Source organism: Mesoplodon mirus, assembly GCF_964341445.2.
Source record: "Mesoplodon mirus genome assembly, chromosome: 7".
NCBI lineage: Eukaryota > Metazoa > Chordata > Mammalia > Artiodactyla > Ziphiidae > Mesoplodon > Mesoplodon mirus.
This window is the reverse complement of record NC_138983.1, coordinates 47,993,366-48,019,000: the sequence shown is the minus strand read 5'-3', so window position 1 is coordinate 48,019,000 and position 25,635 is coordinate 47,993,366. Positions and strand designations below refer to the sequence as shown.

The 25,635-nt window shown below is 39.5% G+C and overlaps 2 protein-coding genes across 6 annotated transcripts in view; one reads left to right on the top strand and one right to left on the bottom strand.

Moving 5' to 3' along the window:
* PRCP (prolylcarboxypeptidase) overlaps positions 1-25,635 on the bottom strand; it is a 71,781-nt gene that overhangs the window by 30,805 nt on the left and 15,341 nt on the right. For all 5 annotated transcript variants that reach the window (XM_082629113.1, XM_082629117.1, XM_082629116.1 and 2 more), the window contains exon 3: positions 2,235-2,375. In XM_082629113.1, the coding sequence (XP_082485239.1) occupies positions 2,235-2,375 (141 nt within the window). The remainder of the gene's footprint in view (positions 1-2,234; positions 2,376-25,635) is intronic.
* Positions 18,815-19,373, top strand: LOC309808432 (small ribosomal subunit protein uS11-like). Its single transcript, XM_082628743.1, has one exon. The coding sequence runs from the start codon at positions 18,855-18,857 to the stop codon at positions 19,308-19,310; it is 456 nt and encodes a 151-aa protein (XP_082484869.1). The 5' UTR covers positions 18,815-18,854; the 3' UTR covers positions 19,311-19,373.

Here is a 25,635-nt window from a genome sequence, read left to right as displayed (position 1 = left end):
CCCAGTGCACATTATTGCTTTTTAATGAGCTGTTGCTCCCTAACAAAGACTAAGAAACTCTAAGTTTTTTTTGTTTGTCTTGACCAATAAACGAACAATTAAAAGAGCTGTATGCATGTGAGGACAGAGAATTTAACCTGGTATCTGTGATGGTTTCAATAACCCCCATTTTCTCTCTTAACACCTTGCTCATTCCCTGCCATGAATCTACAGATTCTGTAACACCAGCTCAGGATGCCCTCCTCTGCCTGCCCCCACTATGGCTTACTGATCACACCCTCCTCTCAATACCACTGTGCTAGGTATAGATCTCTATTACTTTGTTGCAATATTTGCTTACATGTGTGTCTGACCCTACCAGACTATGAGCTTCTTAAGGGTAAGGATCATCCATCAAAGTAACCAGAGGAGTTGACCTCAGGGTTTGAGAGGAAGCAACTGTATTAAGTGATTATTTACCTGTACCTACTTCAGGGTGTTTTATTTTTCAAAAGAGGTCCATGTAACATATTAATATTAAATAACATTATGTGCCAGCATTGTTCTAAGTTCCTAATTCTTATTTGCCCTCATAACAACTCAATTAACTAGACATTATTATAACCATTTAATATATAAAAACTAAGGCACAGAATAAGAAACTTACTCAAAGTCACAAAGCATAGTGGCAAAACCAGAATTCAAATCTTATCACTGGCTGACATCTTCACTCTTGACCACTATGTTATACTGCCTCTCAATAAATAAATGTCCAGAATATGTAAATATGCAACCCAAACATTTTAGTATGTAAAGGAAGGTGTGTCTAGGGCTGAGAAAGGGCCAAGATCTGTCCTTCTAGGATCTGCCTCTATCAGGTACCTGGAACTCTTCCTACCCTGAGTAGCTCTTCCTTTCTACCACTTCAGAGGTCAGAGGTTCCCAGCAAGTCTTATTAAATTATGCTGCAGTGCCTGTCAGAGCAGTGGGGTCTGTGGAGGCAGGAACAGTTGCCTACCTATGATAAAGAACAAGAGCTGGGAAAATAACTGGATAGGAGAAGCTGCCCCGTGGCCTTGGCATAAAAGAGAAATCACATTAGAAAGAGAAAGGGAGACAAGGCAGCCTCAGTTGTTTCACAGAATAACAGAGCAGGAATCTGATGGAAAATAAGTCCTGATTTCATCTGTCACTCATCTAAGAGAGACAGATATCTAGGATCTCAGCTCTTAGGGAATTATTTTATTTTCAACTAACATATTTAGACTACTAGCATTCCTAAGGAAATAATCAGAAATGTGGAATGTGATAACACAGTATAATTGGGTTCATATCTTTGCTTTCAGTGCAGTTCAGTTCAACATTTACTAAGACCTCCTGAATACCAGGCACCATGCCAGACATTGGCAGTGGAGAAAATATGATTCAGTCCCCACTTTAAGGTAATTCACAGACTAGCTTTTCGGTAGAAAGTTGCCATTTTCTAGTCTTAGCTCTGGAACATTAAAAAGGAAAATTTCTTCCTTTCATGTGTCCTCCTAAATTAAGTTTTGTTAACAGATTCAAGCATTATTATAAAAGATGATAGAATATATAGTCAGGGAAGCAAGATAACAGCTACATTTTTTTACCCTCACAAATATAAGAAAAATGGTAGAACAGGAAAGCTAAAATATAGCTACAGTTTTACCTTTGTCCATTCCTATTTGACAATCAAACTTGTATTAGTTTTTCTTATTTGTACTGGCTTTGTTTAGATTTTATTAATTCATTCATTTAACAAATATTTATTGAGTACCTACTATATGCCTAGCACAGTCCTGGATCTGAGCATACAACACTGAACAAACAAAAATTCCTACCCTTGTGTTCACATTCTAGAGACCATAATAATAATAATAAACTATATCCATAACATTCCTACTCCCATTTCCCTCATATCCTTGTTCAATCGTTAAATAAGCTGGGATTTTTTTTTAATCTTTTAAAATTCAATTGTCCAAAAATAGTATTTCATTCTTTGCATGTGTAATTCTTTAAGGCTGAACAGGCTTGTTGGATATCTGTATTTATTCTTTTGTGAACTGCCTATTCATGTACTTTTGCTGTTTTTCTATTATTCGTGAGTTTGTCTTTTTGTTATTTTTTAAAGAACTTCACAATACAGAAATAGTCATATATACTGCAAAAGATTTTTTCCAGTTGATCATAATAAAAAGGAAATTGAGCCCAGAGTTTCACAAATCTGCACATACCGTATTATTGCAAAACCAGATAATGTCCCCTTCATTACCAGTGTAGAAAAGTATAGATCCACCATCTTCCTTCCAATGTTTATCAGCTATTAGGTACCGTTGTTTAAAAGTTTTATCAGTATGAAATCCAAAATGATCAACCTATGACAAAAAAGAAACAGACAAGACATATTTCAAAGGAAAGTTATTAAATATCAAACAAGTATTTACATTTATTCTTCCATTAAAATCAATCTATGCTACAAAAATCACAAAAAAAATTTAAACTTCATTTGGTTTCATTAGTAGTAGTAATATTGATATTGTTATTTTGAAATTATTTTCTTTATATTTTAAGATAAAGCAATGTTATTGGTGGTCAAGATTTTCAGTGTAAGACAAAAGATACAATTATAAAATCAAGTAGCTACTTAAAAACACAATAATGTTAAAATTGAATGAAACAGTAGAACCTATTAATTGGAACCTATTCATTTTTAAAATACAGACATTCCTTACTACCTGAATTTTCATTATTGAAACTTTTAATATCAAAATTCAAGGACTAAACAGACAACTGAAAAGGTCTATAAACATTGTCACCCCAATAACAATTAACATTCCAAGGGTCAGGATTTTGGTATCTAATAATACTATTCCCCACTAAAAGGAATAGGGCTTGTTAGTGAAATGGCTGCCTGACATTTGGGACAAGAAAGCTACAAGATAAACCAATGCATCTTCCTGTGCAAGGAAGCACTCAAAAATTAATGGAGTTATATCTAACAAATATAGGAGCCAACTACAAAGGACTATCATTAGCTAAAGTTTTAATAAATTGAACATAAAACAAATTGAACATAAGAATAATGATTGTAGTTGATTGAAACGTTCAATTCATGAAAATCCATTACTCCATAAGGATATCAAAAAAGAAAAAGCAAGAAAAATATTCATTCGCCACCATTTAAGTTATTTATTAAACCAACTCCTCACTTAGAAGTTGTAAATAAAAAAGTAAAGAACTCAACATTTAACCTGCCTTTCCAACAGAATTATATTTCAGGGTACCAAATAGTTCTAGTTGATGAAAAAGAGCTCTGTTTTACCAAATGTCAGCTAATGCAGAAGGAATGACAGAATTAGAAAAATGATATTTGGCAAACCCTAGTGAAGTTACTGATTCAGGCAAGAATTACCAAATAGTGTTAAAAGCATTAGAAGAATGGATGACAGGAAAATGAACATTCATATTACTACCAAAGTAACACCATAGAGAATACTGTCACAAGATCAGGCTGTCATCACCTTAACCTAGTAATCAAAGTTAGCATCACTAACAGTGGTGTGAGCAGGAATTATGTATCTCCTCACATGGTACAACACAAAGCACATTTCACCTATGATGAATTCTTGCCAAAAATGTTCAACTTCTAGCTTAGTCCAGTCTTTACATCTAATTTCCAGTTTCTGGGAAATACAAAGGGTAGAAAAACAAACTGAAGATACTCTGAAGAGGCAATCAGACAAATCCAAAGGTAAGACATTTTACAAGAAAAAGGCAAGGCAATATCCTGATAAAAGGACTGTTTTAGATTAAATAAATTTTAAGGAACATAATAATCAGATGCAATGCATGATTCCAGATTGTATCTTGGTTTGAACAAACAAGATATAAATGACAATTTAGGGACAACTGGGTTAATTTAAATATGGACTAGGTATTAGGTGAGACTAAGGACTTGTTAATTTTTTTTTTTTTTTTTTTTTTTTTTGCGGTACACGGGCCTCTAACTGTCGTGGCCTCTCCCGTTGCGGAGCACAGGCTCCGGATGCGCAGGCTCAGCGGCCATGGCTCACGGGCCCAGCCGCTCCGCGGCATATGGGATCCTCCCGGACCAGGGCACGAACCCGTATCCCCTGCATCGGCAGGCGGACTCTCAACCACTGCACCACCAGGGAGGCCCAGGACTTGTTAATTTTGTTAAGAGTGATCATATTGTTTTGGCTACATAAAAAAATGTTTTTCTTTTTCTACAGCTGTACATTGAAGGATTTAGAGAGAAAACGTCATGCAGTCTATAATTTACTTGAAAATACTTCAGCATAAAAAAGTAAAATGAATTTAAAGGAAAAAATGTAATCTACACTGAGAGAAAAAAACACACTGGATACTGAGACTTTGTGAGATACAATATAAAACACGTCAGAATGACACAATTTTAAGCTTACATTGAACTTTAAATATATTTTTTGAGTTTTTTCACCCTTCTCTTAATAAACTCACCATTTAAAAAATACAATTATTAAACCCTATAATACGGTAAAGTTCATATACAACTATCTGAATTTAAAGAGTTACCCAACAGTACAGAGCCCACTAAGCCTTTAGGGTCATAGTGTTTGAATTCTTCAGTGCTTTGGAGGGACAGGAGTGAGAATACAGGGTGCTCTGGGGCACACATAGGCTGATCCAGTGCTGCTCCAGCCTTCCTGGGGCAGGAGCTGGTTCTGACCTAATCCAGATCTTGTAAGATTTCCCTTGGCCATTCTAAAACAGATGGAACTTCCTGCACCCACTCCATCTACACACACACACACACACACACACACACACACATACATGCACACTTCACATTCATACCAGAGGTCCCAAAATGCAAGTTTCTCAAAACTGCACCTAATGCACACTTCCCAATGTCCACGATCATCACTATATATAGTCCTAAAATACAAGCTATTCTAATACAAAGACTATCTACCTTTCAGTAAAATAAGCAGTCTGTATGGAACAGGTATATAATAATGATGTCCATGTGCTAAAAAAACCCTCCTATGACGTATGTTAACTCTCTCAATCACTTATTCAACAAGCATCTATTGAATGGGCCAAGTACTTGTTCTAGGCCAAGTAGTAAACTAAGCAACAGGATAAAGAGTTAGCTGAGCCACAGCTCCTTGATTTAACGTAAACTAATTCAATTATACCCACTAAGCCTAAAAGTAAAAAAGAGCAAGAGAAACAGGCAAACATTGAAGGGAAGATAGACAAGTGATTCCACTTGCTTCCATTCAAATTAGTAGTGTTTCTCCACATGAGGTCCCTAGATATCAGTATCAGCTTCATCTGGGACTTGTTAAAAATGCAAATTACCTGGCTGAATCCCAGGCCTACTGAATTAGAAACTGTGGGGAGTAGAACTCAGTAACTTGTGTTTTAACAAGCCCTCCAAGTAATTCTGATGTACAGCTAACATTTTGAGAACCAATGAGTTAGCATAAGCCCCCAAATAAGACAAGAATCTGCTATTCCCTCTCTTGATCTAGGTTTCAGAATACTTCTCACATGTAAGCATCTCACTATGCTGAATGAAACTCTGATGTTTAAAGATGTGAATTACCCCCCAACACAGCCCCTAAATACAAGCCAACTGCATCACTTGAAGCTCAACAGGAAAAACCATCACCTGTTTCAACAAAGGAAGAAGGACTAGCTGTGTTGGACTTAAAGGAAGGACGTACACAGCTCTCTAACAAGATGCCTTCCCCTGGTATTCTCAAAGATAATTCTGCTATAGTGATTTTCAACTTACCCACTGACTTTAGAGCCTAGCCTTGTAAAATGAGATATTGCCGTTCCCTTTAAAAGCAGCCCACAAAGAAACCTATTTCAATAATACAGTCTAAAGGTTTCAAATTTGAAAACATGGGTATGTGTTTGCATATATCATGTTAAATGTATATGGTAAAAAAATTCTCACCAGAGGAAGAGCTTGTGTCTAGAATTACAAGAGCCACAAGAACTTTAGACAGAAAGCCAAACCTTCTTCTGTGGCTGCTCTCAGGGCACTCCTGCTCCTAGCAATCCCTAACTGTTTAGCTTGGGGGAAAGCGGGTGGAACTCTGGTATGACAGAAAGAAAGCAGGTTAGAAGTCAATAGATCTGAACTTGAATTGCTACTGTGGGGCCTCAGGCAAGTCACTTAACCTCTGTGAGCCCCGCTGTTGTCCTATATAAAATAAGGATAATAACACATGACTCAAAGGATTGCTATGAAGATTAGAGAAAACATATCCAAAGTATTAGGTACAGTCCCTGGTATATAATACATGCTCAGTGAATGTTAGCTCTCCACTCCATCCCATCTGCACACCAATCCTAAGCATGGAGTACTTAGATGGGGTAAATAAGGCAGAGAGTGATGAAGCTCTTCACAGAATTATAGGACATACCCTTAGAATGTCAAAATCTCCTATCTCTTGAGTGCTTCACCTAAATATTAAACAGCTAGAAAGAGGTAGTGAAATATCATTTACAAAACATTAGTTTGCAGAATTTTCTTGACTCTTCCTAATTATCAACGATATCAAGTTTGGGCTACACAACTGTAGATATTTTCCAATACCTAACGACCCAGCATACTAGGTACAGTGTGCCCTCTGCTGTTGAGAACTGAGGCCTGCATGCCACTTACAGCCTTGTGCTCCTGAACAGAGATTTTATAAATCACAACATAAAAGGAGACAGGGACGTAGAAGCCATTTGATCTGCGTTGTTCAACTGAAGAAACCAGACTCAAAGAGGTCAAGTGCCTTGGTCAAGGTTACAAGTCAGAGGCAAACCTGGAATTTTTAATTGTTTTTTCAATTTGGTGTATTGAGATAACTAAAATAATTAATAGCACTGTAAAAGCCACACAGGCATGACCTCAAAAAAGTAAAAATACCTCTAGTCACACACAGCAGTCCTTTCTAGAATGTGGTCCTATAAATTTCAGGAGATGCTTCCCTTCTTCACCTTGAGGATAAAGAGATCCATGAGAATGGGTAGGCAAGAAGGAATAAAGAGAACAACATCCTTTAAATAGTTTATTGTGGCAAAAATAACTATTTGGACTTTAAAACTGCTCAAAAATAAAATTTACACCCAGAAAAGCCTGTAAGAACACCACATCTATTAGAAACAGTTTTGGTGGCAACTTGGAGTGAGGGTTAACACAGAGCACCTGCTCGGTGTCTGGTACTGTGCTGGTGCTTTACACAAATCACCTCACCATCCTCCCCATTACCCTCTGGGGGCATGTTCATTATACCAGTCTTATAATAAGGACACTGAAGCTCAGAGAGGTCAGATAACTTGTCCAAGGTAATATAACTAATAAATGAGTCAAACACAATTGTTTTTCATGTGCTTTATCCACTACCCAATCCTACCTTTGACAAAATCCAGCCTGCTTTTTTTCACTGTAACACACTATGGCAGATAGGGCTGACTACAAACTTCAACCTTCAGCAGGGGACACTAGAGTATCTTCATCTGCAAAATGAAGTACATATCCCCAAACACATACTAACAGTTATACTAAAGCATATGGTCTTTTCACTGACCTGACTCAAGAACTGTTACTATATTGTTTTTAACTCATTTAATCAGGTGGCTGATAAAAAAAAAATCACGTTGACTCTTAGTAGCTTTTAGTTTTAAGAAACTCAGTATACAGTTGGTTTCATTTACATACCCAGATATATGATAATAGTTAACTGAAATTTTACTAAACATATGAAAAGTATACTCAGAGATATACAAGACAAAAAAATAGACTCACACTTCCAATACATCAAAGCACCTTGAAAGAGGGCTCTCTGGTCTCCAATTCTAATCCAGAGATGTTAAAATGAAATAAGATGTCCTTTTTTCCATTTGATGTGTGTACCCTGTATTAATTATGGAATTATGGCATTACATTCTATTAGAGTTCCTAAATGGAGACTGACATTGTTTCTGAGCAAGCTTGATCTCCCCTGAAGGGGTAGACACCTTCATGTTAGAAGGACACAATTTCTCAAAGAAGGAACCAAAACCTGAAAGGAAGGTAGGGTTTAGGCAGGATCTAGGTCTATAGTTGGAGGAAAGTCCTATGAGTGGGGTCCTACTAAGTTGTCCCTCACACAGGAGTAGCCACAGAACTGGGTCAAGATGGGAGAGCAAGCCATATCTTATGAGTCAGATCATGGGTGACTAGGTTTATTTCTACTTTATTATGTCAGAACCTTTCAAGAATCTCTTGAATGTTCTACCTTTGTTCGTCTGTACTTCAAAGATACCAGGAAAGATTGGAGAGTAAATCTGACTTAAAAGAAGTAAAAGGGAAACAGTATCCCTTGATGACAGAGTCGTGGTGGTGATAAGGAAAAGAATCACAAGTCCCTCCAAGAGGAAGGTGAGTTCAAGAAACAGGAATGTCATTCCCTTCCCACAGGGATGCTCCCTTCATTGCCAACCTTAGCAGGTCTAGTTTCCATTTTAAAAGGGAGGTGGAAGTTTCCTCAGAGATAACCTTCAAATGAAATCATCCTCCTATGTAATAAGATGCTACATATCTTCACACATCTTTCTGTCCATATTAATATAAGAGAGAAAATGGTATTCCTTCCTTCTGTATATTATTTGTAACCTACATCTAGTCTCAAAAAAGAAACTCTTAGATATAAATTATTTACTTAAAGATAAAACAAACTGGGAAGGGAATAAAAGGATATGAGAGAGTCCGCCGTGGAAAAAGTTTGGCTATCCAGCTTCCTACACCTACAAATGAATTGTTAGAAAGGCAAGAACACAATAGCTACCACAGTGTCCCTGTACAAGATAGATACTTTATAAATAATTATTAAATGAATGCAGTCCAAATCTTCCCAATGTGGTTCCCCACATTTCTGTGTAAAAGGTCCTCTTGTTAATGTTAAAATTCTCATATACACTTTATATCATGTTATATCAAGCCAGTGCTTGAGAAAATATGAGAAGCTATTATAAATTCAATAGTGGTATAAATAAATATCACAACAGCATCTAAAAATAGTATATACTATTTTTAATAGTATATACTTGGTAGGAAAATGGATTCAACACAATTCTACAGTGTTCAGGAAGCCTCCTTTCCCCTGACCAAAGACTTTGGACCCCAAAAGGAGAATCCCATTCTAAATTACCAAAATTCTATGACATCAAAATATTCTCTGCTCTACTACTAAAACAAAGGTGAAGATATCCTGCCCTTAAGAACACCTAAAACATTCCAGTAAATCAAGAAATAACATGTTTTGTCAAACAACAGTCAGGTGTTTCAGCAGAGGAAGATTCTGGCATCATCTGTTGGCTAAACAGCTCTGTGAGAGCACCACACAATCAATAACTTCCTGTGGCTTCAGGAAGCTCTGTACCACTAGAATTACCTGACCACAGTTTAAGCTCTAAAATTAGAGATAAAGTGTCACTGCAATTATTAAATATCTAAATTTTAGTAAATGTTACATCGTCAGAGGGCACTGTTGTATAAATATTGGGTTGGCCAAAAAGTTCGTTCGGGGTTTTCCATGTTATGGGAAAAACCTGAACGACTTTTTGGCCAATCCAATAGTAAAGTAGGAGAACCGTTAGGTTTTAAATATTAGATTCATAAAATTTTAGGACAGTAAGGGAACTTAAATCTCAAGTCCAAACTCTTAAATGAAAAAACCTGAGATACAAAAATGTCAATTATTTCACATCTTTCTTTTTAAATAAAGATATATTCACATAGTTTAAAGTCAGGGTTCAAAATGCATGCTGTTAGAAGTCAGACTAGTGATTACCCTTGTGGGAGGAAGTCACTCTAAAAGAGAATGAGAGGATTCTGGATTTAGGATGGTGCATTTTTCTATACCTATAAGACAATTAGCAAATAGATTTGTAAACACTTAAGATTTCCTTTAAGATACATGTATTATGTACATATGATGTTTATATTTCTATTTCACTATAGTCCTATGTGAATTATATTAAACTAAATCACATTTATATTAAATTTTTCTTCAGACTATACTACAAAGCTACAGTAATCAAGACAGTATGGTACTGGCACAAAAACAGAAATATAGATTAATGGAACAGGATAGAAAGCCCAGAGATAAACCCAGACAGATATGGTCACCTTATTATTGATAAAGGAGGTAAGAATATATAATGGGGGGCTTCCCTGGTGGCACAGTGGTTGGGAGTCCGCCTGCCGATGCAGGGGACACGGGTTTGTGCCCCAGTCTGGGAGGATCCCACGTGCCACAAAGCGGCTGGGCCTGTGAGCCATGGCCACTGAGCCTGCGCATCCGGAGCCTGTGCTCCACAGCGGGAGAGGCCACAGCAGTGAGAGGCCCACATACCGCAAAAAAAAAAAAAAAAAGAATATATAGTGGGGAAAAGACAGCCTCTTCAATAAGTGGTGCTGAGAAAAATGGACAGCTACACGTAAAACAATGAAATTAGAACACTCCCTAACACCATACACAAAAATAAACTCAAAATGGATTAAAGACCTAAATGTAAGGCCAGACACTATAAAACTCTTAGAGGAAAACATAGCCAGAACACTCTGTAACATAAATCACAGCAAGATCCTTTTTGACCCACCTCCTAGAGAAATAGAAATAAAAACAAAAAAAACCAAATGGGACCTAATGAAACTTCAAAGCTTTTGCACAGCAAAGAAAAACATAAATAAGATGAAAAGACAACCCTCAGAATGGGAGAAAATATTTGCAAACGAAGCAACTGACAAAGGATTAATCTCCAAAATGTACAAGCAGCTCATGCAGCTCAATATCAAAAAACAACCCAATCCAAAAATGGGCAGAAGACCTAAATAGACATTTCTCCACAGAAGATATACAGATTGCCCACAAACACATGAAAGCATGCTCAACATCACTAATCATTAGAGAAATGCAAATCAAAACTACAATAAGGTATCACCTCACACCAGTCAGAATGGTCATCATCAAAAAATCTACAAACAATAAATGCTGAAGAGGGTGTGGAGAAAGGGGAACCCTCCTGCACTGTTGGTGGGAATGAAAATTGATACAGCCACTATGGAGAACAGTATGGAGGTTCCTTAAAAAGCTAAAAATAGAACTACCATACGACCCAGCAATTCCACTACTGGGCATATACCCTGAGAAAACCATAATTCAAAAAGAGTCATGTACCACAATGTTCATTGCAGCTCTATTTACAATAGCCAGGACATGGAAGCAACCTGTCCATTGACAGATGAATGGATAAAGAATATATGCAATGGAATACTACTCAGAAACGAAATTGAGTTATTTGTAGTGAGATGGATGGACATAGAGTCTGTCATACAGAGTGAAGTGAAAGAGAAAAATAAATACTATATGCTAACACATATATAGAATCTAAAAAAAAAAATGGTTCTGAAGAACCTAGGGGCAGGACAGGAATAAAGATGCAGACATAGAGAGTGGACTTGAGGATACAGGGAGGGGGAAGGGTAAGCTGAGACAAAGTGAGAGAGTGGCAATGGACATATATACACTACCAAATGTAAAATAGATAGCTAGTGGGAAGCAGCCACATGGCACAGGGAGATCAGCTCGGTGCTTTGTGACCAACTAGAGGGGTGGGATAGGGAGGGTGGGAGGGAGACCCAAAAGGGAGGAGATAATGGGGATGTATGTATATGTATAGCTGATTCACTTTGTTATAAAGCAGAAACTAACATACCATTGTAAAGCAATTGCACTCCAATAAAGATGTTTAAAAAAATTTTTTTTCTTTCACTTAAAAATGTGTATTGAGTATTCATTAGTGACAGGCATTAGGAAAGAGAACGGAGTAAGATACAATTCCAGCTCTCAAGTTTTGAATCTAAAAAAAGTGATGAGCATACTAATAAACAATCACAAGATGGTATGGTTTAAGTTCTATATACAAAGTGCTGTGGGAGCTTAGAAGTTACATTCCGACCTGCAGGAATCATGCAAGGCTTCACCAAGGAAGTGACATCTGAGGTGAACTCGGAAGAGTAACAAGAATTTTTCCAAGTACAGAAAAGCATGTCAAGGAAAGGGAGCATGAGGAACTCTGCAGAACAAGCATATTCAGGAACTGTTGTTGTTTGTGGCAGAAGATATACAGTTCATGAGGAGAAGAGATGAGAGATGAGATTAGATTCACCAGGCTGCCACCTGATGTACATAGGAAAATCTCCCTATAAAGAGAAACCTAACTGAAATCTGAGATTGCCTCTCTAAACCAACAGTGAATGAAATAGGTACGCTAGAAATAGAGCCTTAATGAGGCAGAGACTTCCATCTGTTGTGTCCACTGCTAAGTCCCCAGTGACTAGAATAATGTCTGGCACATGGTAGAAGATCAATGACTATACACAGAATAAATGCACGCATGCATACATCCTAGCTCTGCAGTTGGTATTAAAACAAACCCAACACAGCTTCAGAGAACAGCATGACTCAAAGCAATGAGAATGGAAATCAAAGTTCCCAAGATCAAGTTTGTGAGGTTTCATTTATTGCATGGGTCTGTTGCTGGCTTTGGAAGAGTTGCAGAATGCTGTAGTCAGATGTGCCTTTTGCCCAGTGACAAATCACGTGCCTGAGGAAGAACCCAAGAATAAAACCTAAACCCGACTCATAAGAGTTTAGCTTTATCCAGGCTGCTGAGGAACCAGGAACTGCATGCCCTCTGCTGGGAGGAGAAACAGGAAGATAAATACCTACAAATTAATATAGACAAAAGGCCAGCATCTAGGTGGAGGGGCAGGGGAAGGACTAATCAGCATTTTACTGAAGCATATAACCTAAAAGGTCAGGTATGACCTGTGACAGGGTTATAGTCACAGTTTTTAGGGCTGTAAAGGACTTAAACCTGTGGCTCTCTGGCAGTGCACAGTTATTTAACCTGAATGACAACTTCTTGTAAAATGTATATTATACTGGATCATTCAGCAGCATACTAGTGTTCAGTATACCCAAATGTGCTGCAAAATGTCGATCTGATCAATGTATAAGATACGTTTTTCCACAAAGAGGTTTTTTTTTTTTTTTTTTGCGGTACGCGGGCCTCTCACCGCTGTGGCCCCCCCCATCGCGGAGCACAGGCTCCGGACGCACAGGCCCAGCAGCCACGGCTCACGGGCCCAGCTGCTCCGCAGCACGTGGGATCCTCCCAGACCGGGGCACGAACCCGCGCCCCCTGCATCGGCAGGCGGACTCCCAACCACTGCGCCACCAGGGAAGCCCTCACAAAGAGTTTTATGAAGAAGAAAGAAACATGGTAGAGGTATAATGCCCAAAGGCAAAAAGTGATTAGAGGGAATAGCTGAGACTATAGGTGAGAGGGGGATTAGTGATGCTGGGAGATTCTGAGGAGACAGAAGAAAATGGGGTCAAGACACAGATGAAGGGATTTGATTTGGACAGGAGGAACCCCTCCTCTGTTGGGAAACAGTTGGGTGCAGAAGGAACTACATTTCTAGGTGGAAAAGGAGAACATTGACGGGGTTCTGGCTAAAACGCCTCTTGTACAACAACTAAGTTTTTTAATCAGTGAAGTAGGGGGCAAGGCTACCTACTAAAAGAGAGTAAAAGGACATAGTGTGGCAATGATTTGAAGATAGAGGTGAAAGTGCAGCATGGAAGAAGGAACTGATGCTCAGGCCTTCATAGGATCCCTGAGTTTAGAGACTAAATTTGCAGGTACAACAATCTACCTAGTTGTGGGTTTGCTTCAACAGACATCCACCACCCAGGATAGGAGTAGAGAAGTTTAATGGCTGGATAAAACTAGGATAGGAATTTCATAAAGAGGCTGTGACAGAGAACAGGAGGCAAGGGAGTTGAGGTCATCCCTGATGTCCACGCATCCCCAAAGCCATGAATACCCAAAGCCATGAGGTCCTCTCCATCACAGGCAAATGCTGCCGAAATCTGCTTGCTGAATTGCAAGAAAATCTAAACTATGTTATATTTGTTCCATTTTAAGTGAAAAATCTTGCCAGAACTCATATACAGTAATCCCCCCACATCCATGGTGGGTACATTCCAAGACCCCCAGCAGATGCCAGAAACTGTAGGTAGTGCTGAACCCTATACGGTCAGCAAACCCAATATAGTCAGCCCTCCATATTCTTACCCATATATTTGGCTGCGGAACCTACAGATACAGAGAGCCAACTGTATTATGCCATTGTATGGTACGATATATAAGGGCCTCAAGCATCCATGGATTCTGGTATCCGCGGAGGGGTCCTGGAACCAATTCCCTGTGGGTACAAAGGGCACATAGTCTATGTTTTTTCCCATGCTAACAGATGGGTAGCATATACAGCGTGGATATGCTAGACATAGGGATGATTCAGGTCCTGGCAGGACAGAGCAGGTGTGAGATTTCATCACACTACTCAGAACAGCACATAATTTAAAACTTCTGAATTGTTTATTTCTGGAATTTTCCATTTAATATATTTGGACCAAGGTTGACTGCAGGTAACTGAAACTGTGGAAAGGAAAACCACAGATGAGGGGGACAAACTAATGTTTTTCTTCCTTTATGATGGAAGAGATGGAGGCTGGTATCTGGTAAAAGGTAAAATGATAAAGACCCCCACCCCCACCCCCAAAAAGGCAAAACCATACTTCTCAAGTACAGGATACAGACCTGTGTATGTATGTAATTTACAATCCAACCTTCCATATTCCCCCTCCTCTGAAGGGATGGTCCTCCTGCAGAGGGCTGTGATGACTTCCCAAATCTACTCTTCTCCAACTGAGCAAAACCCCAGTTCTTACCCATATAACATGATTTCTAAAATCTTCACAGCCTCATTCACATCCTCATTCAATTATCTTCCCTTTCATGGATGGTGTGCCCAGAACTGAGCACAATGCATGAAATGTGGTCTAATGAAGTGCCTTGCTCACCAATGGCTAGAAATAAATAACTTGTTATGTTTATAGATATAGCTCCACTAATGCAGCCTACTTTAAAATGAGAGTCAGGGAAGGTGTACTGCGTTGAATAACGTCTCCCCCAAAATTCATGTTCTTCCTGGAACCTCAGAAAGTGACTTTATCTGGAAATAGGGTCATTACAAATATGATTAATTAAGATGAGGTCATGTTGGAATAGAGTTAGCCTTTAGTCCTTATAAGAAGAGAAGAAACACAGAGACACATACAGAGAGAAGGCCATGTGAAGACACAGATATACAAAAGAAAGACAGCCACGTGATGACAGAAGACAACACTGGAATTATGCAGCTGCAAGCCACTGAGGATTGCCAGCAACTACCAGAAGCTAGGAGAGAGAGGGAACAGATTCTCCCTAGGAGGAATCGATCACACTGACACCTTGATTTTGAACTTCTGGCCTCCAAAACTGTTAGAAAATAAATTTCTGTTGTTTTAAGCCTCCCAGTTTGTGGCACTTTGTTACAACAGCCCTAAGAAGCTAACATAGATGGCCTCTCCATGGAGGTGGCACTGGGGGTAAAGCCTGAAGAAGCCAGCCAGGGGAAGAACTCTAGAAAGAAGGAACAGAAAATACAAAGGCTCAGAGACTTGGCATGTTGTAAAAACAGAAAGGAGACCACAGTGTCTGGAACATGGTGAACAAGGGGAAGCATTGTGGTATGGGATGAGGCTCAGGGCCAGGTAGGCCACAGTAGGGAGTTTAACACAAAGAGCAGTGAGAAAGCCTTAAAGAGCTGTAGGAGTTATTCTGATCTATGTTTTAAAGAGATCACTCTGGCTGCTCTGTGGAGACTGGCCTGGAGAATGAGATGATAAAGAAAGGGAGAAGAGTAAACAAAAGGCTACTGAAAGGTCCAGGTAAGAGATCATGGCAAGACTGATAAATAAGCCAGGTTTCTTCAGTCACTATATATATAATATATATAACATCATACACCACTTTCTAAAATCATAATACACCCAGGAAAGATCACAATGAAAAAAGACCCAATGTATGACATCAGTAGTATTTGCATAACAGCAATCAACAAAAGGAAGTCTTTTGAATAACTATAACCACGACTATTGTCCTTTAATAACTGATTCTGCACTGACCCTGACTCTGGGCATTCTAAATAGCAAGAGCCCCACTAAAATGGTGAAAGAGTTCCAAGGCCATCAGGCTCCCAGTAGCATTTAATGGACGTGAATAAAGCAGATTTTACTGCTACCCTTTTCATCCAGAAACTAAAGAAATTATACAACGTGAGAATGTAATTGTTCTCAAACCTGACGGTCTCTGTTCCTCTCTGGTGTGGCAAAAGACATCAGGGACCACTATCTTTACCTGGTTACCTCTGTCAAATCAATAAACTACATTTTTAAAAAGTAGTGTATACAAAGAAGATACTACTACACAATGCTAAAATGCATCTCTTCCTCCCCCACAAAGGACCTTCTGTGAATCACACTGTGAGAACTGCTGAAACAGAAAACTTACAGCATTCTCTCTTTAGAGATTGCTTTAAAGAAATAATTTTTATTACACTAATACATGACTTTAAAGGCTTTTAGCATTCCAAAAAATTAAACTTTATAAAATGCCCACATGAAGATCATACACTAAAGGAAGCAACTGAAGAAAGTAGCAGCCTGAGCTTTTTCCTTCTGGGGAACTCCAACATCCAATTTTCAGTCCTGGTTTCACTATAAAATGGCCTCTAGAAACTCTTAATCATCATCTTAAAAATACACTCTATAGACTACTCATTGTTTTCAGCATTCATCCGGTCTGAATGATAAGGGCGCTGTAAGAAAGATAAAGGAAGGGAAAAGGATATCCTCGGCTGAAACCAAAAAGCTCAGAACAATAGCAGCAAGTTCAAACAGGACCAAGTTGCTCCTTGATTACTTTCAGGTGCTTTTGTCATTAGGCCACAGTCCTGCATAGCAACTGCCCAGAGCTAATACGATATATAGATAAATGACAGTCAGTGTTTACAGTCATTCATTCATTTAACAAGTATTTCTTGAGTGCCTACCAGGGGTTAGTGCTAGAGATACAATAGCGAACAAGCTAGATATGGTCACTGCTCTCACACTGCTTATAGTCTAATGAAAGAAGCAGATAATAAACAAGCAAATACACAAATAAAGAAACACTTAGAGGGAGTTCCCTGGTGGCTCAGTGGCTAATAATCCACCTGCCAATGCAAGGGACTCAGGTTCAATCCCCGGTCCAGGAACGTCCCACATGCCACAGAGCAACTAAGCCCAGGAGCCACAACTACTGAGCCTGCGCTCCAGAGCCCACAAGCCACAACTACTGAAGCCCACGTGCCACAACTACTGAGGCCCGCGCGTTCTAGGGCCCATGTGCAGCAACCACTGAAGCCCGCACACCTAGAGCCCGTGCTCTGCAACAAGAGAAGCCACTGCAATGAGAAGCCCGTGCACCGCAATGAAGAGTAGCCCCTGCTCACCATAACTAGAGAAAGCCCATGTGCAGCAATAAAGACCCAACGCAGACAAAATAAATAAATAAAATAAAATATAAAATAAAATAAAATAAATTTTAAAAAGAAGAAACTGTAATTGTGCAGGTTTGACTCTGACAGAGAATAACAGAGATAGACCTAATTTTAATAGGGTGATCAGAGAAGGGGTCTCAGAACAGGCAATAGTTAATTAAGCCTTTAATCTCCACAGCCTTCTAGTTAGGTATGTCAACTGTGTGAAAAGGGGATTCTATTCAATGCCACTTCTTCCACAAAGCATTCCTTGGTCTTCCTGCCTTCTTTGTGCTTCCATGGTAATTTCAGCTCTATTATAGTGCTTTTCAAATGTAGCCTTTGCACTGTATTTACCTATTTACACATGTCGTACACATGCTATACTATTATAAACTCTAGACTAAAGTAACCCTATATAAGATGCTAGAATCTATTGATCAAAACCATGTGTATTATTCCCACCTGCCCTGTGAATAACGTAAGGCCTGCACTAAGGGCTAAATGTACGTTCTCTCATTTGTTCGTCACAGGAACCCTATGAAGTGAAGAGGCTGCATTTTTTCCACCGTGCCATACTGCCTCCCCTTTCCTGTTCATGTCTGAATCCCCACAGCACAAAGTACAATGGGCACAGGACTTGCTCCATCAATGACTGCTGAGTTGAACTGAGCAGAAGAAGTGAGAAGTGTGATGTGACACCAGGAGACCAAGTAACCCAGGCTGGACTTGGGCTATACCAGTTAACTCTACTCTGGGTCCTTGGGGCCACCAGTGAGGCTCTGTTAGCTTTCTATCAGGTGTGTTAGCCTCAGGAAATGTGAAGAGATCCTAAAATTACCAAGTTAAAATCCTACTCAACTGTGAAAGAGTAGAAGAGTGGCAAACAGAGGTGACCATGATTAATACTGATTCTCCTTAGCAAGGACAAGGCCCTTTCATACCCCATCACTTCCTGAGTGCCTACTGCATGTGTCTGGCTATACTGGATACAACGATAAAAAGCACAGTCTTTGCTCTCAAAGAGGACACAGTCTAGTGGAAACAAGTGAGTAAAGAAACTATTTCTACACAAGGGATGCACATTATGCACAGGATGCTTGTTATGGCAGCCAAGAGGAAACACAACCCAACTAACTGCTGGTACAGGAGGCTAGAGAAGAGGCAAACTCAGAGAAGCTGACAATGCCTGTGCTGGGACCCTGCCCACCTCTTTTCCAACCTCATCTTCTGCCACTTGCCCCTCTCATAATTCAGAAATCATTTGGATATAATATGCTTTCTCTCTCTTTCTGGTGGCTGATTCTGGAGAAGACGAGTAGAAATGGCACCTCGCAAGGGGAAGGAAAAGAAGGAAGAACAGGTTATCAGCCTTGGCCTTCAGGTGGCCGAAGGAGAAAATGTATTTGGTATGTGCCACATTTTTGCATCCTTCAATGACACTTTCGTCCATGTCACCGATCTTTCTGGCAAGGAAACCATCTGCCGTGTAACTGGTGGGACGAAGGTGAAGGCTGACCGAGATGAGTCATCTCCATATGCTGCCATGTTGGCTGCCCAGGATGTAGCCCAGAGGTGCAAGGAGCTGGGCATCACTGCCCTACACATCAAACTCCGGGCCACAGGAGGAAATAGGGCGAAGATTCCTGGACCAGGGGCCCAGTCAGCCCTCAGAGCCCTCGCCCGCTCAGGAATGAAGATTGGGCGGATTGAGGATGTCACCCCCATCCCCTCCGACAGCACCCGCAGGAAGGGGGGTCGCCGTGGTCGCCATCTGTGAACAGGACTCCTCAAATTATTGTTTTCTGTTAATAAATTGCCTTGATGTAAAAAAAAAAAAAAAGCTTTCTCAAGTCTTCAAAATTCAGAAATCATCTGGATATAACATGCTTTTTCATATCATCTGGATATAATATGCTGCACACAGATTTACCCTTGCCTGGAATGTCCTCCTCCCTCACGTCATTACAGAAAACTCCTACTTCACCCTCCATCCATCCAGGTGTTCACTCAAGCACTGTCCCCTCTGTAAAGCCTTCCAAGACAACCCCAGGCCCTGAGGAAAGTGCTCCTTATCCACTGGAAAAAGCCCTGCTTTGTAGTCTGGCAATCCTGAGTTGAAATGCTGATTGTACCACTTTCCAGTGAGGTAGATTCCCGCAAATATTTTCACATCTATGAACCTCAGTTGCCTCATTTCTAAAAGGGGCTACTAATATCTTCCTGACAAGGTTGCCAGGATTCAAGTATGTATACAAATCCCTGACCAGAGTAAAGGCTCAAAATTTATTGACTTATAGCAAATAACCCCTGAGGATTGATGGCCATCAATAATTTTATTTTTTGTATTTAAAAAAGCACACAAAAGTACATTACAACCATATGGATATTTTTACATTTAACATGTGACCCTGGGGAACCTAAAAAGCAATTTGACAATGGATTTTCCCCGGATATAATTCTGTCTTTACTAAGGCAGTAAAAATCATGCAAGATAGCCTTTACATAAAGGATCTTCTACAAGAGAAAAGAGCTGCCAGAAAGTATATAACCAAGAAAAGCTTCGCCTCAAAGGCTCATTTCATTTAAAAAAGAAAGGAAGGAACGGAGGAAAGAAAAGAAGGGAAGGAAAAAATCAGTGGAAAAGAAACAGCACATTCTTAGGAAAATTATTCAGGGGTAAGAATTACAGTCTGTCAACACTACTTACTATAGGATATCCCCTCCCTTGGGACTTCCCTGGAGGTCCAGTGGTTAAGACTCCACACTCCCAATGCAGGGGGCCCAGGTTTGATCCCTGGTCAGGGAACTAGATCCCACATGCTGCAACTAAGACCTGGCGCAGCCAAATAAATACATGTTAAAAAAGAAAAAAAAAAGAATATCCCCTTCCTTTAAAACTATAATTCAAGAAGCCTACAATGAAAAGGTAATTACCACCATTTGTAAGTGATGGTGTTTTCATCTCATAGCATAGTACCTCTTAGAGTTCCCCATTTTAAAGTCTTTTTTGTTCATTCCCAAAATGGATGAGTATTAAACAAGAAATAAACCTTCTCCCTTACAGTATCCTGCTTTTGCTCCTTAGTATTTAGAAATACAATCCAAGTCAGGAAATCTCAGTTACAAGCCCTGCTATTATGCAAGCACATAAACACTAAGGAAGAAAACAAGTAAAGAGGAAATGAATGTGTGTTATTCCCACCTGCCCCTGTGAAAGGAAAAACCCCTGAAAGGAATGATTTAACTACCAAAGGAAAAATCTGTAAGACTACTAAGGGATACCCAAGTCTCCAAGTCCCTTCTTCCCCAAACAGAATCATCTTCCTACAGTAGGAATAGTTTTCACCGTGCAGGTCTCTCTCCTCTGAACTCTTGTGCTATATACCTCTCCTGCAATACTTTACACTCACCCTTAGTAAAGATTTTTGCTTCCAGGACTTAACCTCTCCATTACAGGAGAAAGGTTCATCTTTGTAAGGTCCATCTAGTCTAGATTAGTGTTTCATAAAATGGAGGTTGTGATCCATTAATGGGTTATAAACTCAATTTAGTGGGTCACAGTCAGCATTTCTCTTTAACAAAATTGCACATTATTCAGCAAGCTAGCTACAGAATCTATGTCTACCAAGAAATTTTAAAAATCTAATAGCCTGAATCATTATGCTCCTATGGGTGTATTAATTCTAAGGCTTTCTACTTGAGGGATAGCTACCTATTAAATCACATTCCAAGATGTAATTATAATTCAGGCAACAAGAGCCATTTCACAAAGTAGAGCACAGTTAACAGCCAAATGAATGCTACAGACATTAAGTACTAGGGAAGCCCAGGGAAGGATAGCTCATGCTAGGCTAGGTCAGTTGGGGAAGGTTTCCCTGAGAACTGAGGCTTAAGCAGGGCCTAGTAAGATCTGGATTGGAAAAGAGGAGAAGAGAAAAAAACACAGTGCCAGCTGGCCTGGACGGAGGCCTAAAGAACAGAGGAACTCAAGAGGCTACTGTAGTAGTTTACTTTGGGCCTACACAAGGTAATAATTCTGGGAATGTAAAGGAAGGGGCAAAAACTAGGAAGGAATCATGGACAGTCTTCATGATTGACTGGATTTTTGGCATGAAGGTGAAGGTGAGGGAATCAAATGATTCTAAAGTTTCCTATTCTGGGTGACCAAGAAGAGAGTAGTGCCATTAACAGTAATGTGAAAAAAATCAAAGGCGTTTTAGAAGGGAGTCTCATGCAAGATGTAATAAAACATTAATATTTGTTATAAAAGTTTATCTTATTCTGAATGCTTATACCTCTGAGTTGTATCTAGGTAGCCATATGAGGGATACTAGGCAATATAAGTAGCATCCTATTCTTAAGGCACTCATTACCTGGAAGAACCAAGGCTTGACACTCAGCCAGTTCTTAAAATATTAAAACACTTCCATACCTGTTGGCAAATAATTACCTTAGCACCTTGAGTGACACCATCCCCTTCTCTGTGCCTAACTTCCCAGCTGCCCCAGTCCCTTCTCCACACCTACAGACCTAAAGAACTAACCTACAGCACTGCAAGAGGCCTCAGTTCTATGACCAGTTTCTGCTTAGACTGGGCAGTGTCTATGCCACGCTGGTAGCACTAGGCAAAATATAATAAAAGCAAGTGTTAACAGCATTCAGAAGACAGAGTAATCACTTCAGCTTGGGCCACTTATTCATTCAAACAGCTGTTGAGCGCATACACTGAAGATACAATGATGGATGTGGTCCCAGCACTCAGGCTGCTCACAGGCTAATGGGAACACAAACATATAAACAAATCATTGCAATCAGAGTAGTAGCACAAAAGTGTCTGTAGAGTGCAATGGGAGACACAAAGGGGATGAAGTCAATTACCCAGCCCATCAGAAAGAAGAAAAGCAGTCCCATAAAGTTTCACAGAGAAGGTGGTGCAAGACATGAGCAGCAAAGGATGGACAGGAGCATGCCAAGCAGAGAAAGGAGAAAGACAAACCATTCCAAGCAGAGAGATACCAGCACTGTATAAACCACATCCCAGCACAGTGTGTACAAAACAATGAGATGACCGATGTGTAATGAAGGGCACAAAGTGTCAATAATAAATAACAAATATTAGAGATTTTTTTCCTAGCAGATTTATGTTTGTAAAGGTTGATCCTAAAATGTATTTCCATTGTCTAAGCCTACACTAGCTAAGCCAGGGATGGGGCAGTCAAGATATCCTGAGAGGCATGGATTCAGTCAGTTTGGAATTAAATGAAGTACATGGAATCTGCACGTCAACTAGAGTTGCCTGCACTTGTTAGATATGTGTAATCAAAGGTGAAGGAGAGGGCTTCCCTGGTGGCGCAGTGGTTGAGAGTCCGCCTGCTAATGCCAGGGGACACGGGTTCGTGCCCCGGTCTGGGAAGATCCCACATGCCGCGGAGCGGCTGGGCCCGTGAGCCATGGCCGCTGAGCCTGTGCGGAGCCTGTGCTCCGCAACAGGAGAGGCCACAACAGTGAGAGGCCCGCATACCGCAAAAAAAAAAAAAAAAAAAAAAGGTGAAGGATGAATTAGGAGCAAAAGACCAACAGAAGACCTCACTACTTTTCCAATTAACAAAAAAGGGCTTCCTAGAGGGAGACATTTTTTAACAGAAGGGAACAAGCAAGCATTAAAACAAGCCAGACACCTCGAAAATTGAAGTATTTAAAGAATAAAGCTTTGCAGGAAGACCAACAGGAAAAAGTGTACATATATATTTGCCTTGAGTGTGGAGTAGAGAAAGGTCACATGAAGAATAGACACTACAGATAAATGACTATAAATTCAAATTAATAAAAGAATTTGGCAATGTTATAGAATTTGACTGCAAAAGCCTTTCTGGAAATCTTTAAAAACCATGATCCATATTTTTTGGAAAGTAACTCCCCTAGCATCTCAGCCAACATCCATTTCACCATGGTAACACTCACATTCTTCAGAGTTGGACCAAAGCACTGGGGGTATATAAGTAACAGCAGTAGGCTCTTCTATACCTTGCCTAAGGTCAGATATTTGCATTTAATGTCTGCAATAAAACAGGACATAATATGCAGTGTCATTCTATCAGCTCAGTCCCACATATACAGAGCTTGGTGCTGTGGCCTCCCAGATCCACAGATGAGTGAAACCCAAGATTGTTGCCTTTGAGGAGATCATGGAGAGATGCTCAGTAAATATGAATTCCCTTCTCTTTTAAAGTGTGGTCATTTTCTAGATATTTATATAGTCTAGACTATATAAAAAGGCAAACAAAAAGCCTGTTTTGGTCTGCACTGGCTGCACCGGTCATGGTCATTTAAAGCCAATTGTTCAAGAGAAAGGAAGCATCCGACGCCAAGGAGAAGGGAGTCATCACCACTGCTTTCCAAAATTGTTGTATGAGCGGCTCCCTCAAAGGAAGAGGCCATCAGTGCTTAGGAAGTGACAGAGGTTTCCGACAGTTTTAAAGCACAGTGTCTGCAGTGTGACCCATGGTTCAAACTGCATAAAAATAAAAATTAACTGACAAATGATAACAAGTACTTCCTCACTTTCCTATCTGATGAATCAGCCATTGTTTGGGTTGCAGTTCCTTGTTTAAATTAGGTTATTAAATCACAATGATGCTGGCCAAACATGCTAGTCATATGCTATTAGCAAAACTTATCAAAAATGCCAAAGTGTGTCAAGGCTTAAATACACACACACACAAAACACACACATGCTTTTACACTAATAAAATCTAACCAGTACCAAGGGCATCTTTCAAACACTTTGTTTTTTGTTTTCCTCCTGAAAACCACAAATGTTTTGGGATATAGTGGAAAGAGGTGGGAATTTGAAGACAGATTTGAGTTTGAGTGCCAAATCTGCCATCTATTAGAGCTATCTGAACTTGAACAAGGTACTTCATGTCTTTGGGCTTGTTTTCTTATCTGTAAAATAAAAAATAATAATAATAATGATACCTATCCCAGATGTGTCTTGTGATGATTAACTTGGATAATACATTCATGCAAGTGCCCAGCAAGGGCCGGCAGGAAGTGAGAGCTTGGTGTATTATTAATATATTTTTCAGTGTATTATTAGCATGCACCTCCCAAGTCTGAAACCACTTCCAAAAACACACACGAACATACACAATTTATATTACGTGTTTAATATTGCCACTTAGAAGGAAGAAATTAATATATGAAACCTCAGCAATTTGTTCTGAGTGTTCACTTAAAAAGCCATAACCTTGCAAAGTAAAATTTAAAATAAAAATTTTTTCAGCTCTTTTAGGTAATGACTTGGTGACAGTGAGAGCATCTTACACACCAAATATGTTGTGGTCTAGTATGGGATATGCTTTTGCTTTTGATTTTCTGTCCAGTTACCAGTAACCAGTGCTAGGACAGTGCAATATATTTTTGGTACACATTCATTGCTGTATAAATTACGTAGCTCTAAGGAAAGGTACATACTGCAGCAATGAAACACGGTGTCTTTGGATATCTTATTTATAAAGAAATTTAAAATAATCTGTGATATGCCCTTCATCACTTCATATGCTGAAGATTATAAATCCACATCTCAAGGAACTACTTATTTCCTCTTAGGTGGCAAAACAATGGTTCAAATAGCCGGCCTTCCCATAAAACTGGTTAAAGAGATTAGCTTAAATTTTCAGTCTAATATCCTTTAAAACAATAACACTTTATTAAATAAACAGGAGCCTAGTACTATTATTCTAAACAGCGTGTTTAAAGATGAGACCAATATCCAGACTTCTAAAGAAAACAAAATACATGGGTATTTTAGAGTTAACTAGACTTGACTCCCTAACCCAGGGACTGGGAGACTTTCATAAACAGAGTGCCAAACAGTGAACTCTGTCCTTTGGAGTTACTGGGTAGGAGGGGGAACATGCAAGACCCTCTGCAAGTGGAGTGGAAGATGAAGATATGGCAGGGACTAGTCCATGCAGCATAGATTAGGGACCTTTATATGAACTCTTTTAACTTATTCCAAGCCAAATTTTGTACATGGATTGCTGGGAAAGCTTAAAATCGAGGATTCGCTAATGTATTTATAGTAAACTGTATTAAGC